The sequence below is a fragment of the Eschrichtius robustus genome, chromosome 16 (genome assembly GCF_028021215.1).
Source record: "Eschrichtius robustus isolate mEscRob2 chromosome 16, mEscRob2.pri, whole genome shotgun sequence".
NCBI lineage: Eukaryota > Metazoa > Chordata > Mammalia > Artiodactyla > Eschrichtiidae > Eschrichtius > Eschrichtius robustus.
In genome coordinates this window covers 63,720,755-63,738,974 of record NC_090839.1, presented here as the reverse complement: position 1 = coordinate 63,738,974, position 18,220 = coordinate 63,720,755, and the positions used below count along the sequence as shown (strand labels likewise).

General features: G+C 45.3%; 1 protein-coding gene across 1 annotated transcript in view; it reads left to right on the top strand.

Moving 5' to 3' along the window:
* The window catches only part of LOC137750418 (uncharacterized), a 183,452-nt gene extending 167,012 nt beyond the window's left edge, over positions 1 to 16,440 (top strand). Inside the window, exons 64-69 of the mRNA XM_068524779.1 lie at positions 2,589 to 2,794; positions 2,931 to 3,111; positions 3,875 to 3,984; positions 4,299 to 4,415; positions 4,560 to 4,701; positions 15,775 to 16,440. Coding sequence (XP_068380880.1) covers positions 2,589 to 2,794; positions 2,931 to 3,111; positions 3,875 to 3,984; positions 4,299 to 4,415; positions 4,560 to 4,701; positions 15,775 to 15,779 — 761 coding nt within the window. The 3' untranslated portion in view covers positions 15,780 to 16,440. The remainder of the gene's footprint in view (positions 1 to 2,588; positions 2,795 to 2,930; positions 3,112 to 3,874; positions 3,985 to 4,298; positions 4,416 to 4,559; positions 4,702 to 15,774) is intronic.
* Positions 16,441 to 18,220: the final 1,780 nt, after the last annotated feature.

Sequence of the window (18,220 nt, the reverse complement as noted above, 5' to 3'; positions counted from 1 at the left end):
GTGTGAGGGCTTTCTCCAGTTGCGGCAAGCGGGGGCCACTCTTCATCGTGGTGCGCGGGCCTCTCACTGTCGCGGCCTCTCTTGTTGCGGAGCACAGGCTCCACTCCAGATGCGCAGGCTCAGTAGTTGTGGCGCACGGGCCCAGTTGCTCCGTGGCATGTGGGATCCTCCCAGACCTAGGCCTCGAACCTGTGTCCCCTGCATTAGCAGGCAGACTCTCAACCACTGCGCCACCAGGGAAGCCCCACTTTTTTTTTTTTTTAATGAAGACATTTGACTTTTGTGGGGGCATTCTGTTGTTTCTTTTTTAAAAAAATATTTATTTGGCTTCATTGGGTCTTAGTTGCGGCATGCAGGATCTTTCGTTGCAGCGCACAGGCTTCTCTCTAGTTGTGGCACGTGGGCTCCAGAGCACGCGGGCTCAGTAGTTGCGGCATACGGGCTCTCTAGTTGTGGTGTGCGGGCTCAGTAGTTGCAGGGCATGGGCTTAGTTGCCCCATGGCATGTACGATCTTAGTTCCCTGACCAGGGATCAAACCCACATCTCCTGCATTGGAAGGTGGATTCTTAACCACTGGACCACCAGGTAAGTCCCCCGTACTTTTTTTTTTTAATAGTGAATGCGTCTCTTTTCTGCAGTAGCTTCATTGAGGTATAATCCACCTACCACCCAGGTCACCCTTTTTTTTTTGAACTGTGGTTACAATTCAACAAATTCTAACCTTCAGTCAAGGGTGACAAGAAATGAGAGACAAATGGAAAAATACCATTTGTATTCACCTTTATAAATAAAATGATGTGCTTAGTTCCATTTGGAGGCAAAAGCATGGAACCTGGTGGTCCTTTTTTTTCTTTCTTTCTTTTCTTTAAATTGAATTACAATGTTTTGTTAATTTCTGCTGTATAGCAAAGTGACTCAGTTAGTTATACACATATATACACTCTTTTTTAAATATTCATTTCCATTATGGTTTATCATAGGATATTGAATATAGTTCCCTGTGCTATACAGTAGGACCTTGTTGTCTATCCATCCTTTAGATAATAGCTGACATCTGCTAACCCCAACTTCCCACTCCATCCCTCCCCCAACCCCCTTGGCAACCACAAGTCTGTTCTCTATGTCCGTGAGTCTGTTTCTGTTTTGTAGATAGGTTCATTTGTGTCATATTTTTAAATTTTTTCATTCATTTCCTTTCATTTGCTGCGCCCCACAGCATGTGGGATCTTAGTTCTCCGACCAGGGACCAAACCCGCGCCCCCTGCATTGGCAGTGCGGAGTCTTAACCACTGAACCGCCAGGGAAGTCCCTGTGTCATATTTTAGATTCCCCATACAAGTGATATCATGATAATCTCTAGTTGCATCCATGTTGCTGCAACTGGCATCATTTCATTCTTTTTTATGGCTGAGTAGTATCCCATTGTATATATATGTACCACATCTTCTTTATCTATTCATCGGTTGATGGACATTTAGGTTGTTTCCATGTCTTAGCTATTGTGAATAATGCTGCAGTGAACATAGCGGTGCATGTATCTTTTTGAATTAGAGTTTTGTCTGGATATATGCCCAGGAGTGGAATTGCTGGATCATATGGTAGTTCTGTTTTTAGTTTTTTAAGTAAGCTCCATACTGTTCTCTGTAGTGGTTGTACCAATTTACATTCCCACCAACAGTGTAGGAGGGTTCCCTGTTCTCCACATCCTCTCCAGCATTTGTTATTTGTAGACTTTTTAATGCCATTCTGACCAGTGCGAAGTGGTACCTCATTGTAGCTTTGATTTGAATTTCTCTAATAATTAGCGATGTTGAGCATCTTTTCATGTGCCTATTGGCTATTTGTATTTCTTCTTTGGAGAAATGTTTGTTTATGTCTTCTGCCCATTTTTCGATTGGGTTGTTTGTTTTTTTAATATTGAGCTGTATGAAATGTTTGCATATTTTGGAAATTAAGCCCTAGTTGGTCTCATCCTTTGCAAATATTCTCTCCCATCCTGTAGCTTGTCTTTTCGCTTTGTTTGTGATTTCCTTTGCTGTGCAAAAGCTTGTAAGTTTGATTAGGTCCCATTTGTTTGTTTTTGGTTTTATTTCTGTTGCCTCGGGAGACTGCAGGTTGCCCATTTAAAGTGTCTGATTCAGTGGCTAGTGTGTATCCATCACCACGGTCAATTACAGAACCTTCATCACCCCAAAAAGACACCCTGCATCCCTTAGCTCTGTGTCCCCATCCCTCAGCTTATACCCCCAGTCTACTTTCTGCCTCTGTGGATTTGCCTGTTCTGGACACCGCGTATGAATGGAATCACGTAACACGTGCCCTTTTATAATGGGCTTTTCACTCAGCGTAAAGTTTCTGAGGTTCATCATGTTGGAGCGTGCATCACACCTCATTCACCTTAGGGGACCCCTAGAGCTCAAGTCATCTTGAAGCCAGAGGTTCTTGGGGGCAGACCCCACTCCCCACGTGGGCTGCCCATGAGGACATGGGCCAGGGAGCAGGCTGTGGACAGGCTGGGCTGCCCCGTGGGCTCAGGGCCCGGGCACAGCGGGCCCCACTCCCCCTGCGTCCGGCCTCTTCTCTGCAGACCACGCTGTGGTGGCCGGAGCCAGGCATGTGGTGACCTTCGACGGCCGGGTGTGGGGTATCAGTGCCGGCTGCGGCAGCCTGCTGCTGGCCAAGGACTTCGCTCACGACACATTCTCGCTGACACTAAACCGGGCGGGCTCGGGGCTCACGTCCCTGACCGTGGAGTTGAACCACACCACCCTCGTCCTCTACCCCAGCCTGAAGGTGAGCCTCCAAGAGCAGGGTGAGGGGGGGCGGGTGGGCAGGTCGCCCAGACACTTTCCTGCCTCCTGTCATGTCCACACACCTGTGCCCCGTGGAGACTGTCACCTGTCCTGCTCAGCCCCTGTCTGGCCCACAGACCTACAGGCTGTACAACTCCTCCCTGCCTGCGGAGAGCTGTCTGGACCTGGATCTGCCTCCTGCCAAGACCTGGTGGGACCACGTCCCCAGGATCGAGCTGACCAGTGAGGACGGTGTGTCTGCTGTCTGTGACCTCCATGCCAGCCTCTGCAGCCTGACTCTGAGCGTCTGGCAGCACGGTGGGTCTGGGCCCCCACTGGCGGCCTCCGAGCCAGCGCGGTCAGCTTCCAGGGCTGAGATTGACAGGTCCCAGTGGGCAGCACTCTGAGTCCTTGGGAGGCTGTGGGCGGGAGGCCCAGGGACACTCTTGGGCCTCTGCTGCTCCTCGGGGCTGACAACCCGAGCGGGTATCAGAACAGCCCAAACAGCTCAGAACTGGAAGAGGGTCAAAGGCCATCTCTCCCGGCTTTGATCACATCCAGCACTGGGACAGCCCCTACTCCAGGGGCGGTGCAACTCTGGATGCAGCCCGGCTGGGTGACCGCGGCCCTGTTTCAGGCACTCAAGTACGCACGGTCTGCTTCTCATGTGATCCTCCCCCTGTTGTCCCCTGGGACACGTGACACGACCCAGCTTAATTTACTGGCCCCCCACTCCTCCAGCCACGAACATCAGGGCCAGGCTTGGAGCCCAGAGCTCTGCCCCCTTCCCTGGGATGTGCCGCTCCCCTTGATCTGGCTGGGCAGCCCCAGGAACACTTGTAAAGAGCTTGCATCTCGACCACTCGGGACGGGGCTGGTGGATGGGGGAGGGCCCGGGGAGGGAACAAATGCTTTTCTCAGTCCTTTTTCTCCTCTCCCTCTGGTGAAGTTTCAGAGCCAGGACCGGTGTTGGGGCGGGGGGGGGGGGTCAGGCGTGGAGGGCGCAGGGTCTGGCCATGCCCCCCCCGCCAACCCTGGCCAGCAGGCTCTCACAGCCTGTCCTGCCTTCCCTGCCCCCCAGGCCTGTCCGCTGGTCTTCTGGGCACCAACGACAACGAGGCAGGCAATGAGCTGATGCTGCCGGACGGCACGGTGGCCAGCAGCCTGGAGGAGTTCACCCCCGCCTGGCAGGTGAGCTGGCTAGCCAGCCCTCCCTCCCTCGGGGCTGGGCGTCATCGCTAGGATGCCGTGGCTGTGGATGAAGAGGGGAACAGGTGTGAGCCGGGCGCGCCCCGGAGAGGGAAGCCTCTGTGTGGATTGGCCGTGGACCTGAGGAGGGTGGGGCCCCCATCTCCGAGGCTCCTGGGCCTGCACGTTCCACATCTGCAGGGAACCTCTCAGTCCGAGGGGGTGGTGGTTGCCTCCTGGGGCTGCAGCCCCCGGTGGAGCTGCCTGGGAGAAAGGAGGTCCAGGCAGGAGCCTGAGTCTTGGGTTCGTCTCCCCAGGTGGGTGGTGACTGCAGGGCCGTGGAGAAGACTCGGCTGGCATGCCCGGTACAGAGCCCCACCTGCCGGGCCTTCTTCCAGGACCCCCGCTCCAGCCTGGGGAACTGCTTCGGGGTGGTGAGTGTGCAGCTGCAGAGGCCACTCAGCAGGTGGACCGCAGGACAAAGAAGGCCCTTGCCCTGATCTAGCCTATAGCCCTCCTCTGTGCTACTCCCCAGGGTGTGGTGGGCAAGGACACTGACTGTGGGTGCTGGATTTCAGGTGGACCCCACACCCTTCCTCAGCCTATGTGTCCAGGACACCTGTGGCACCCAGGAGCGCCAACCTGCCTGCAACCTGGCGGCCGCCTACATCCACCTGTGTGCCCGGGGCTTCGTGCCCCTGGACCCTCCTCCACAGTGCGGTAAGCAGTCTGACCCCTGCCTGGGGGTGGAAGGTTGACCTCTGCCTTCCATCCCAGAGGGAACACCAATTCTTTTCTCTTAGCTTCCGCCAAGAGGGCAGGCACTCAGCTGTTGTACAGTGAGCTAAGAGTCAAAGCAAAGTTAGTTATGTGTAAAGGAGTACTTATTAAGAAAGAGAAAAAGAGGCCCACAACCTCCACCCTCCACCCCAGGTCCAGTGAGCCCTGTGACATCCAGCACAGGACACGAGAGCTCGGGGAGGTCAGGCAGCTATGAAGTCAGCTGCTGAAAACTTAGAACCACAGACTTGCTGTTAGGGGATGTGAATGTACACGCCCTACAAGGTCTGGGAACCCCTGGGCACACCTGAAACCAATGTCGTGCATGATTCCCACAGCTAAAGTCCCACTACATAGACACAGAAGTTGGCGACTGCAACAGACAACAGCAGTGGACCCCTTGATAACGGAGCAATTATTCATGACACTCGTAAAAGAACAGTTAGTAGTAGTAGCGACTGGGAGGAGGAGTGGGTGTGACTACAGCAGGGTGGAAAAAGGGAGATGTTTGTGGTGATGGAACAGTTCTGTATTTTGATGGTGGTAGTGGTTACATGAATCCACGCCTGTGACAAAATGTCACAGAACTATACACACACACATTCTGCCAATGTCAATGTCTGGGTTTTGATACTGTACTATAATTATGGAAGATTTAACCATTGGTAGAAATGGGATGAAATATATACAGGACACTCTGTACTATCTTTGAACTACCTGCAATTCTATAATTATTTTAAAATAAAAAGGCTTTAAAATTAAATATAAAACATCAGCGTCACATAGTTTTATAGGCAAGTTGTAATAATTTACCATAACTGTTCCAGAGTAGAAAAATGAAACCTTCCTCTTCCCACCTCATTTTAATGAAGTTAGTGTTATCTTATGGGAGACAAAAACCCAAGGACAATACAAGAGGAAAGTTAGAAGCCCAACTGCAAACTTGAATGTAGATGTTACTAATATGTTTGTTAGTGAGTGAAGTTCAAAAATATGTTGAGACATAAGCTAAGAAGACATCATAACCAACTGGAAGTAATCTCTGGAACCCAAGGATGGTATTTAAGAACAGTGTACTAAAGTAGGCAATTTAAACTAGTTAATTCAGAACAGTCCTTCTGGTGGGATATCTAATAATGTTTGTTAGACAGGATAGAGAAAATGGGGTATTGGAAATATCTGGATCAAAATCCAGGGGAAGACAGGAGAGTGACATTAACAAGGTGGCAGGCTAGGAATCTACAAATCCTCAGTCTTCCATGGAAACACTGAATATAGAACAACATATGAACCAAAGTAGCTTTGTGAGAACCCTAGAAACCAGTTAAGCAGCAGCAACAACCAAGTGACTGCCTGATTGAGAAAAAGTCTCACTCTAAACAGCAGGAAATTTCATGGCATTTGTGCTTGCCTTCCACAGTACAGTTTTGAAGAAGCCAGCCAGTTCCTGGCTCATCCCTTGGGAGGGAAGGAAAGGAGTGGAACTTGCTCGCAATGTTCTGACTTGTCTGGGACCTGCCAGAGGGACAGGTCTCTCTTGACTTTTAGTGATGATGAGAATGGTGGCATAGTTTGGATATCATGTGGGTGATTGCTGAAAGCAGGAGTGGGTGCTGCTGCCAGAGACAGCTGCAGGGAGTCTGCAGTCCTGCAGGTGACTGGGAGCAAGACTATGGACAGAGGAATACCATACTATATCTATCTAAACCCCTGAGAAGAAGCAGGGGTGAAAGCTAGGGAAATTAGGACATTTAAAAGCAGCTGTGTCTACTGGGGATGTGGAGTTAAAGCACACACTCAGGCCCAGGGAAGATGCACCCGTAGAAAGTATTTGAGAGAACCCTGAGCGAGCTTTCATACCAGGTTGATTAGTGAAGGCCTTCCCCTGCACAGGGACAGTCTGCAAAGCATGGGAGAGGTGGATGTCTTTTCAAATGCCCAGTTCCAACAAAAGATGACAAGACATACAAAGAAACAGTGAGATAGGGCCCATTCAGTGGAACACAGTAAATCTCCAGAAACTAACTAACTCTCAACAAACATAGGCCTCTTATTGACAGGCTTTAAAACAACTGTCTTAAGTATGCTCAATCAGATGAAGGAGAAGAAAGATGGCAGACAACTAAGTGAAATCAGGAAAACAATATATGAGAAAAATGAGAATATCAACAAAGAAGTAGAAATTACAGTAAACAAATTCTGGAGCTGAAAAATGCAATTTGTGCTGTCTTCAAGAGACTCACTTTAGATCTAAGGACACACATAGGTTGAAAGTGAAAGGATGGAAAAAAAATATTCCATACAAATAGTAACCAAAAGAGAGCACACTTTCAATAATGGATAGAACAACCAAAGAGAAGATCAATAAGGAAATAGAGAATTTGAACAACACTGTAGATCAATCAGACCTAGCAGATATATACAGAACACTCCACCCAACAACAGCAGGGTATCCATTTTTCTCAAGTGTACATTGAACATTCTCCAGGCTAGACCATATATTAGGCCATAGAACAAGTCTTAATAAACCTCTAAAAACTGAAATCATACAAACTATTTTCCAATTACAATGGAAAGAAACTCAAAATAGACAGAAAACTGGAAAAATCACAAACTGTACAAAATTAAACAGCACACTCTTAAACACCCAATGGGTCAAAGAAATCACAAAATAAATTAGAAAATATCTTGAGACAAATGAAAACAAAAACACAACACACCAAAACTATGGAATTTAGAGAAAGCAGTGCTACTAAGGAAATGTACAGCTGTAAATCCTCACATTAAAAAAGAGCTCAAATCAACACCCTAACTTTACTCCTTAAGGATCCTGGAGAAGAACAAATCAAACCCAAAGCTAGCAGAAGGAAGGAAATCATAAAGATTAGTGCAGAGATAAATGAAGTAGAGAGTAGAAAAACAAGAGAGAAAGTCAACAAAACCAAAAGTTGGTTTTTTGAAAAGATCAACAGAATTGACAAATCTTTAGCTAGACTGACTAATGAGAAAAAAGAAGACTCAAGTAAGTAAAATCAGAAGTGAAATAGGGAACATTACAACTGATTTTTACAGAACCAAAAAGGATTATGAGAGAGTACTATGAACACTTGTGTGACAACAAATTGGACAATCTAGATGAAATGGATAAATTCCCAGAAACATATTACCTGCCAAAACTGAATCATGAAGAAACAGAAATCTGAAAAGACCTATAACTAGCAAGCAAATTGAATCAGTAATCAAAAACCTCCCAACAAAGGAAAGCCCAGGACCAGATGGCTTCACTAGTGAATTCTACCAAGCATTTAGAGAATTGAAACCAAGGCTCCTCAAACTCGTACAAAAAACTGAAGAGGGAACATCTTCAAATCCATTTTATGAGGCCAGAATTATCTTGATACCAAAGCCAGACAAAGACACTTCAAGAAAACTACAGAACAATATCCCTGATGCGTATAGATGCAAAAATCATCAAAAAAAAAAAATACAGTTGGCCCTCCATAGCTATGATTTCCACATCCACAGATTCAATCAACCACGGATTGAAAATATTTGAAAAAAAATCCAGAAAGTTCCAAAAGCAAAACTTGAATTTGCTGCATTCTGGCAACTATTTACATAGCATTTATATTGTATTAGGTACTATAAGTAATCTAGAGATGATTTAAACTATACAGGAGAATGTACATAGGCTATATGCAAATATTATGTCATTTTATATAAGGGACTTTATATAAGGGACTTTAGCATCCACAGATTTTCGTATCTGTGGAACCAATCCCCGTGGATACTGAGGAACAGCTGTACTGGCAAACAGAATTCAAGAGCACATTAAAAAGATTATACACCATAACCAAGTGGGTTTATTCCTGAAATGCAAGGATGGTTCAACATAGGAAAATCAATGTAATACACCACATTAAAAGAATGAAGGAAAAAAAAAACATGACCATCTCAACTGATGTAGAGAAAGCAGTTGACAAAATTCAACACCCTTTCATGATAAAAACACTCAACAAACTAAGAATAGAAGGAAACTACCTCAACATAATACAGGCCATATTTGAAAAGCCCATGGATAACACCATATTCCATGGTAAAAGACTGAAAGCTTTTCCTCTAAGATCAGGAACAAGACAAGGATGCCTACTTTTGCCACTTCAATTTAAAGTAGTATCAGAAGTCCTAGCCAGAACAATTAGGCAAGAAAAAGAAACAGAAAGCATCCAAATTGGAAAGAAAGAGGTAAAGTTATCTCTGTTCTCAAATGACACAATCATATATACCTAAAAAACCATGTATATGTAGAAAACCCTAAAGCTTAAAAAAATTAAAAAACCTATTAGAATTAGTAAGCAAATTTGGCAAAGTTGCAGAATGTAAGTCAACACACAAAAATCAATTGTGTTGGGCTTCCCTGGTGGCGCAGTGGTTAAGAATCTGCCTGCCAATGCAGGGGACACGGGTTCGAGCCCTGGTCTGGGAAGATCCCACATGCCGTGGAGTGAGTAAGCCCATGCGCCACAACTACTGAGCCTGCGCATCTGGAGCCTGTGCTCCGCAATGGGAGAGGCCACGATGGTGAGAGGCCCGCACACCGCGATGAACAGTGGCCCCCACTCGCCACAACTGGAGAAAGCCCTCACACAGAAACGAAGACCCAACACAGCCAAAAATAAATATAAAAAAAAAAATCAATTGTGTTTCTATACACTAACAATGAGCATTCCAAAAAGGAAATTAAGAAAATAATTCCATGGGCTTCCCTGGTGGCACAGTGGTTGAGAATCTGCCTGCCAATGCAGGGGACACGGGTTCGAGCCCTGGTCTGGGAAGATCCCACATGCCGCGGAGCAACTGGGCCCGTGAGCCACAACTACTGAGCCTGCGTGTCTGGAGCCTGGGCTCCGCAACAAGAGAGGCCGCGACAGTGTGAGGCCCGCGCACCGCGATGAAAAGTGGCCCCCGCTCGCCACAACTAGAGAAAGCCCTCGCACAGAAACGAAGACCCAACACAACCAAAAATAAAATAAAAATTAAAAAAAATAATAATAATTCCATTTACAATAACATCAAAAAGAATAAAATACTTAGGAATAAACTTAACCACAGAGGTGAAAAACTTATACACTGAAAACTACAAAGCACTGCTGAAAGAAATTAAAGAAGATACAAATAAATGGAAAGATATCCCATGTTCATGGATTGAAAGACTTAATATCATTAAGATATTAATACTATTCAGTGATCTACAGATTTAACGCAATCTCTGTCAAAATCCCAATGGCTTTTTTTGCAGAAATAGAAAAACCTACCCTAAAATTCATACAGAATCTCAAGGCGGCCCCAAGTAGCCAAAGCAATCTTGAAAAAGAACAAAGTTAGTTAGAGGTCTCACACTTCCTGGTTTCAAAACTTTTAACATAAGCTACAGTAATCAAAACAGTGTGGTACTGGCATAAAGACAGACATATAGACCAAAGGAATAAAGTAGCCCAGAAATAAACCCTTGCATATATGGTCAAATAATTTTTGACACGGATGTCAAGACCATTCAATGGAGAAAGTACAATCTTTTCATCAAACGGCGCTGGGAAAATTGAATATCTACATGAAAAGAATGAAGTTGGACCCTTACCTTAACACCCTATAAAAACATTAGCTCAAAATGGATCAAATACATAAATATAAGAACTAAAACTATAAAACTCTTACAAAAAAACATAGGGGAAAAGCTTCATGACATTGGATTTGGCATTGACTTCTTGGATATGACACCAAAGGCACAAGCAATAAAAGAATAAATAGACCAATTGGACTTCATCAAAATTAAAAACTTCTGTGCATGAAATGACACAATCAACAGAGTATAAAGGCAACCTATGGAATGGGAGAAAATATTTGCAAATTAAATAACTGACAACGGATTAATCTCCAAAATATACAAACAGCTCATGCAGCTCAATATCAAAAAACCCAAACAACCCAGTCAAAAAATGGGCAGAAGACCTAAATAGACATTTCTCCAAAGAAGACATACAGATGGCCAACAAACACATGAAAAGATGCTCAACATCACTAATTATTAGAGAAATGCTAATCAAAACTACAATGAGGGGGCTTCCCCGGTGGCGCAGTGGTTGAGAATCTGCCTGCCAATGCAGGGGACACGGGTTCGAGCCCTGGTCTGGGAAAATCCCACATGCCACGGAGCAACTGGGCCCATGAACCACAACTACTGAGCCTGCGCGTCTGGAGCCTGTGCTCCGCAACAAAAGAGGCCGTGACAGTGAGAGGCCCGCGCACCGCGATGAACAGTGGCCCCTGCTCGCCGCAACTAGAGAAAGCCCTCGCACAGAAGCGAAGACCCAACACAGCCAAACATAAATAAATAAATAAATTAATTAATTAAAAAAAAACAAACTACAATGAGGTATCACCTCACACCAGTCAGAATGGCTACCATCAAAAAATCTACAGGGCTTCCCTGGTGGCACAGTGGTTGAGAATCTGCCTGCCAATGCAGGGGACATGGGTTCGAGCCCTGGTCTGGGAGGATCCCACATGCCGCGGAGCAACTAGGCCCGTGAGCCACAATTACTGAGCCTGCGCCTCTGGAGCCTGTGCTCCACAACAAGAGAGGCCGCGATAATGAGAGGCCCGCGCACCGTGATGAAGAGTGGCCCCCGCTTGCTGCAGCTAGAGAAAGCCCTCGCACAGAGACGAAGACCCAACACAGCCATAAATAAATAAATAAATAAATAAATAAATAAACCCAAAAGTTAAGAAAAAAAAAAATCTACAAACAATAAATGCTGGAGAGAGGGTGTGGAGAAAAGGGAACTCTCCTACACTGTTGGTAGGAATGTAAATTGGTACAGCCACTATGGAGAACAGTATGGAGGTGCCTCAAAAAACTAACAATAGAACTCCCATATGACCCAGCAATCCCACTACTGGGCATATACCCAGAGAAAACCATAATTCAAAAAGATGCATGCACCCCAGTGTTCATTGCAGCACTGTTTACAATAGCCAGGACATGGAAGCAACCTAAATGTCCCTCAACAGGAATGGATAAAGAAGATGTGGTACATATATACCATGGAATATTATTCAGCCATAAAAAGGAACAAAATTGGGTCATTTGTAGAAACATGGATGGACCTAAAGACTGTCATACAGAGTGAAGTAAGTCAGAGAGAGAAAAGCAAATATCATATATTAACGCATATATGTGGAATCTGAAAAAATTGGTACAGTCTTATTTACAAAGCAGAAACAGAGGCACAGATGTAGAGAACAAATGTATGGATACCAAGGGGGAAGCGGGGGGATGAATTGGGAGATTGGGATTGACATATATACACTATTGATACTATGTATAAAATAGATAACTAATGAGAACCTACTGTATAGTACAGGGAACTCTACTCAGTGCTCTGTGGTGACCTAAATGAGAAGGAAATCCAAAAAAGAGGGGATATATGTATACATATAGCTGATTCACTTTGCTGTAAAGTATAAACAAACACAATATTGTAAAGCAACTATACTCTGATAAAAAAAAAAAAATTGGTCAAAGGACTTGAATAGACATTCCTCCAAAGAAGATATACAAATGACCAACAAGTATATGAGAAGATGCTCGATATCACCAATCATTAGGGAAATGTGAATCAAAACCACAATGATATATAAACTCACACCCATTAGGGTGGCTACTATCAAAAAATTAGAAAATAGTGTTAGCAAGGATGTGAAGAAATTGGAACCATCATGCACTGTTGGTGGCAATGTAAAATGGTGTAGCCAATATGGAAAACAGCATGGCAGTTCCTCAAAAAAATTAAAAATAAAATTACCATATGATCCAGTCATTCCACTTCTGGGTATATACCCCAAAAGAATTGAAAGCAGGATCTCAAAGATATTTATACACCCATCATAGCATCATTATTCACAACAGCCAAAAGTTATAAGCAACCCAGGTGACCATCAGCAATTGAATAGATAAGCAAAATATGTATATACATACAATGGAATATCATTCAGCCTTAAAAAGGAAATTCTGACACAAGCTACAACATGAATGAACTTTGAGAACATTGTGCTAAGTGAAATAAGCCAGTCACAAAAAGACCAATGCTTGTATGATTCCCCTTCTATGAGGTACCTAAAGTTGTCAAATTCAGAGAGACAGAACACAGAATGATGGTTGCCATGGGCTGGTCTAAGAGGATAATAGGAGTTGTTTAATGGGGACAGAGTTTCAGTTTTGCAAGATGAAAAGCGTTCTGGAGAATGGATGGTGGTGATGGTTGCACAACAAAGTGAAAGCACTTAACACTACTGACCTGTGCACTTATTAAGATGGTCAATTTTTTTGTTATGTATATTTTGCCACAACTAAGAATTTTTTAATTAAAAAATTTTTACTAAAAAAAAAAAAAAAAATTTTTACTGAGCACCTACTTCTATATGCTAGGCATGGTGATACAACTCTAAACACTGAACTTATAACCGCTGTAATTATAAAAAACGAACACACTTAAGGAGACAAAATTCTAAGAGCAAGAACCAGCATAGTCAGACAATAGACACAAACCCACAGGAATTCAGAAATGGGTTTATCCAACACAGACCGTAAATTTTGGCAGGGATTACAAGCAGCTCATGCAGCTCAATATCAAAAAAACAAACAACTCAATCCAAAATTGGGAAGAAGACCTAAATAGACATTTCTCCAAAGAAGATACACAGATTGCCAACAAACACATGAAAGAATGCTCAACATCATTAATCATTAGAGAAATGCAAATCAAAACTACAATGAGATATCACCTCACACCAGTCAGAATGGCCATCTTCAAAAAATCTACAAACAATAAATGCTGGAGAGGGTGTGGAGAAAAGGGAACCCTTTTGCACTGTTGGTGGGAATGTAAATTGATACAGCCACTATGGAGAACAGTATGGAGGTTACTTAAAACACTAAAAATAGAACTACCATATGACCCAGCAATCCCACTACTGGGCATATACCCTGAGAAAACCATAATTCAAAAAGAGTCATGTACCACAGTGTTCACTGCAGCACTATTTACAATAGCCAAGAGATGGAAGCAACCTACGTGTCCATCGACAGATGAATGGATAAAGAAGATGTGGCACATACATACAATGGAATATTAAAGGAATATTTAATATTCCATTGTATATATGGAATATAAAATGAAACCAAAAGGAACCATAAAAGGAAATGAAATTGAGTTATTTGTAGTGAAGTGGATGGACCTAGAGTCTGTCATACAGAGTGAAGTAAGTCAGAAAGAGAAAAACAAATACCGTATGCTAACACATATATATGGAATCTAAAAAAAAAAAAAAAATAGGTCATGAAGAACCTAGGGGCAGGATGGGAATAAAGACGTAGACCTACTAGAGAATGGACTTGAGGACACGGGGAGGGGGAAGGGTAAGCTGGGACAAAGTGAGAGAGTGGCATGGACATATATACACTACCAAATGTAAAATAGATAGCTAGTGGGAAGCAGCCGCATAGCACAGGGAGATCAGCTCGGTGCTTTGTGACCACCTAGAGGGGTGGGATAGGGAGGGTGGGAGGGAGGGAGACGCAAGAGGGAAGAGATATGGGGATATATGTATATGTATAGCTGATTCACTTTGTTATAAAGTAGAAACTAACACACCATTGTAAAGCAATTATACTCCAATAAAGATGTTAAAAAAAAATTTTGGCAGGGAACTAGGAATTTTTAAAAATATAATATCATATCTGGAAAGAACCAAAGATATTATCAACAGATGACAGAAAAGGCATTTAATAAGATTGTCTAATGCTCATATTTTCTTTTTTAAAAATTCTCTTAGCAAATGAGGGCTAGGAGGGACCTTCCTTAACCTGGTAACTTGAGGTATTTGGTATCCAGCCTTTAACATCACAGTTGATGGAGAAACATCAGAAGCAGTCCCTTTAATGTCTGCAAGGAGATAGACACTCTTTCTCTCTGCTTCTATTATGTATTGTATTGATGACCCCATCACACTCAGTAAGACCAGAAAAAGAAATGAAGTACAGAGATTAAAACTCACCTGCTGGGACTTCCCTGGTGGCACAGTGGTTAAGTATCTGCCTGCCAATGCAGGGGACATGGGTTCGAGCCCTGGTCTGGGAAGATCTCACATGCCGCGGAGCAACTAAGCCCACGAGCCACAACTACTGAAGCCTGTGTGCCACAACTACTGAAGCCCGCGCACCTAGAGCCCGTGCTCCGCAACAAAGAGAAGCCACTGCAATGAGAACCCCTCTCACCGCAACAAAGAGTAGCCCCCGCTCGATGCAACTAGAGAAAGCCTGCGCATAGCAACGAAGACCCAACACGGCCAAAAATTAATAAATTTAAAAAAAAACAAAAAAAACCTCACCTGCTGATAGTGTGCCTTGCCCAGAGAGGTGCCAAGGGTCTTCCTGGGTCTGTGACTCCTAAGTTGAAGAGGTTCCTGCTTCAGTGTGAGCTGGATATCCAAGGGGTAAGGCTGGCTCCTTCTGAAAGTGCAGAGAAGTCATTCAGATGTCACCAAATGTTCTGGAAACATCTGAATGTCCCTGCTGCTTTCATGACCTGGATACCCTCTCTTCATCAGGACTCAGCCCCTGAACTCCCCTCTACCCCCAACTTTGGGTGCACCCTCCATGCTCCCAAAGCATCACGTGCTGGGGTTCAGCCCTCTCCCAGGCCGGGAACTCCTGGGGTGGGGGTGAGGGCACGTCTCACAAGTGCAGGGAACCATCTAACCATACCCACTGCTCTTCCAAAGGGGGAGATGTCCTTTTAATGAGGGCCACTCGAGGCCTGACCCTGCTGGGCCTACAGCATGCCAGGGGCTATAACAGGGGCCCTCAGCTTGCTTCCAGGAAACAGAGGGAGCTCCCTGTCCTCTGGGCCTACAGCAAAGCCTTACTCCTCTTCTCTTCTTTTTTCGTTGCAGTTTGAGATTTTGCCTGAGCCAGCACCAGGCTGCCAAAGATTTCAGACTCCCTCTCCTTCTACCACAATCCCATCTCATCAGCAAGGTCAAGATTCCTGTCTGGGGCGGAACAAGCAGCACGAAATGCCAAGAAGCTCAGAGAAGACCAGGAAGGATACAGATCCAGGAAAGAAGGGCTGTTAGGCATTGATTTCAGAGTGCTTCTGGGGGCAGTAGAGCCCACACTGGTCTGGATAAGGCTCCCCCTCCCTCAACACCTGCCCCATAATTCCAGGAGGCAGCCTGGCCCGCTGGGCTCAGCGCTGGAGAACGGACGCCACTCCAGCAACTGTTCTGCCTGAGATATTTAGTCACTCGCCGGCTGCTGTTTCGGAAGCCTCTGCTGTATGAGCCAGGCTGCCCCGGGTCTCCTAGCTTGGGATTGGCTTCCCCTGCCCTCTTCAGGGTCTCCCCTGAGGCATGAGGTTCCTTGAGGGGAAACTGGTGGTCCCAAATCCCTTAACCACAAGCCTGGTTGGGTGCTTCCCTCTTTGGGGTAGAGCCTGACTCTAAGACTGAATGCTCCAGGGGGCCGGTTTCCACAGGCGTGTGCTCTGTGCACTCAGACCCCAAGAGTACAGCCCTAAAAGTCATTCACTTTCTTTGGGGGGAGGCTTTTCCCTTGAGTTTTCAACTGAAAAAATAAAGCAGGCGGATTCCAAGAACGTGTCCATTAGATTGCTGGGGTCAGCCATGCACTGGAGAGATTGGGGGTGGGGGGGTGTTGGGTGGCTGTGAAACCTGCCCACCAGTAGGGGGTCCCCAGGGCCCTCTCTACACCAAGTCCAGAGTCCAGGGCAAAGGGTGAAGCGTCAGCCATGAGGCACGGGGCCACCAGAGGGCCAGACGCCAGACTGTCCCTGGCCTCCCCACACGTAAATGCCTGGCACACAGCAGATGCTCAGTGAAGTTTAGAAGAAGGAGCTCTAGAAAGTTTTAGAGTTTTTAGGAGTGAATGGGAATCGGGGAGCCGGTCCTGCTCATTCCCACACTCTGGAGGGAAGGGGGAGGGGAGGGCTGTCGTGATTGATTGAGCAGGTGCCATGTTGCCATGGTTACAACCAGCCGATCCCAGAGTGCAGGCACTGCTCTTTGAAAGACGTTTGCTCTTCTCTCAGACTTTATAACCCAATGAGGAGTGGGCGATCCCCATGTAATAGAAGCAGCAGGCTCAGAGAGCCCAGGGGATGCACCCAAGGTCACACAACTAGCAGAGGGCCAGGCTGGCGCTGATCCCCAAAGCTGCCCAACAACAACCATCTGCCTTCTACTTTCTCAACAGCATTGTGCCATCTATAGGCACACCTTGTTTTATTGCACTTTGCAGATGTTGCGTTTTTGTTTTTGTTTTTACAAATTGAACGTTTGTGGCAACCCTGCGTCGAGGAAATCTATCAGTGCCATTTTTCACAGAGCATTGCTCACTTCGTGTCTGTGTCACATTTTGGTAATTCTCACACTATTTCAGACGTTTTCATTATTATAATATGTGGTATGGTTTAATTAAGGTATGTACATTGTTCTTTTTAGAAGCAATGCTATTGCACACTTAATAGACTACAGTATAGTATAAACATAACTTAGACGCAGTGGGAAACCAAAAAATTCACGTGACTTGCTTTATTGCAGCGGTCTGGAACTGAACCCCATATCTCTGAGGTGTGCCTGTAGTCTGCCATTTACTTTAAGAAAGAGTCAAATTAACTTTAGCCTTGTCCCAAGCCATAATGTGTAGTGCTTGTTCATTCTTTCCTAATATGCATCAAAACAGCCCATAAGCCGTGTGACACCCGAGCAGAAATGCACCCACAACTGTCTGAAGTGCTGTGCTAGGCCTTGTTGCTGGGAACTTGGCTCTGGAGGAGGGAAGGAGACAGCGGAAGAGAAAACTCTGGAATGCAGGGGCCTGAGCAGGCTGGAGATAGATGCGCCTACAGTTTGCAACCACCTGTAGGTTTCTAAATCTGTGCAATGGCTCAGCGATTTCTGGCCCAGAAAGGAAACTGCAGACTTCCCAGCCTGCCTCCCGGCTCTGTCCCTCACATGCTTACCAGGAACCCAGCAGTGGGCTGGGCACAGTGGGGGCCCCAGGAGGGAGAGCAGTTCTCCCTTCTCCAGGCTGACTTAAGATCAACACTTGGCAATTTGGGGTGTGTGGGTGGGTGTGCATGCACATGTATGGCATTTAAAGAAAAACAGAGAGGGAAGGATTCCATTAAAAATACCTATAAATATTCATACCTACAGCAAACAAAGAGCAGGTACAGATAAATTTCTTTGAAATTGACTCGCCACGAGATAACTTGGTAAAGGGGGGGAGAAGGCAATTCAAAAGTAGAAAAACACAACTGAGGAGTAAACATTAAGCAGAAGATTTAATTTTACTGGTAATCAAATGTGAATGAAA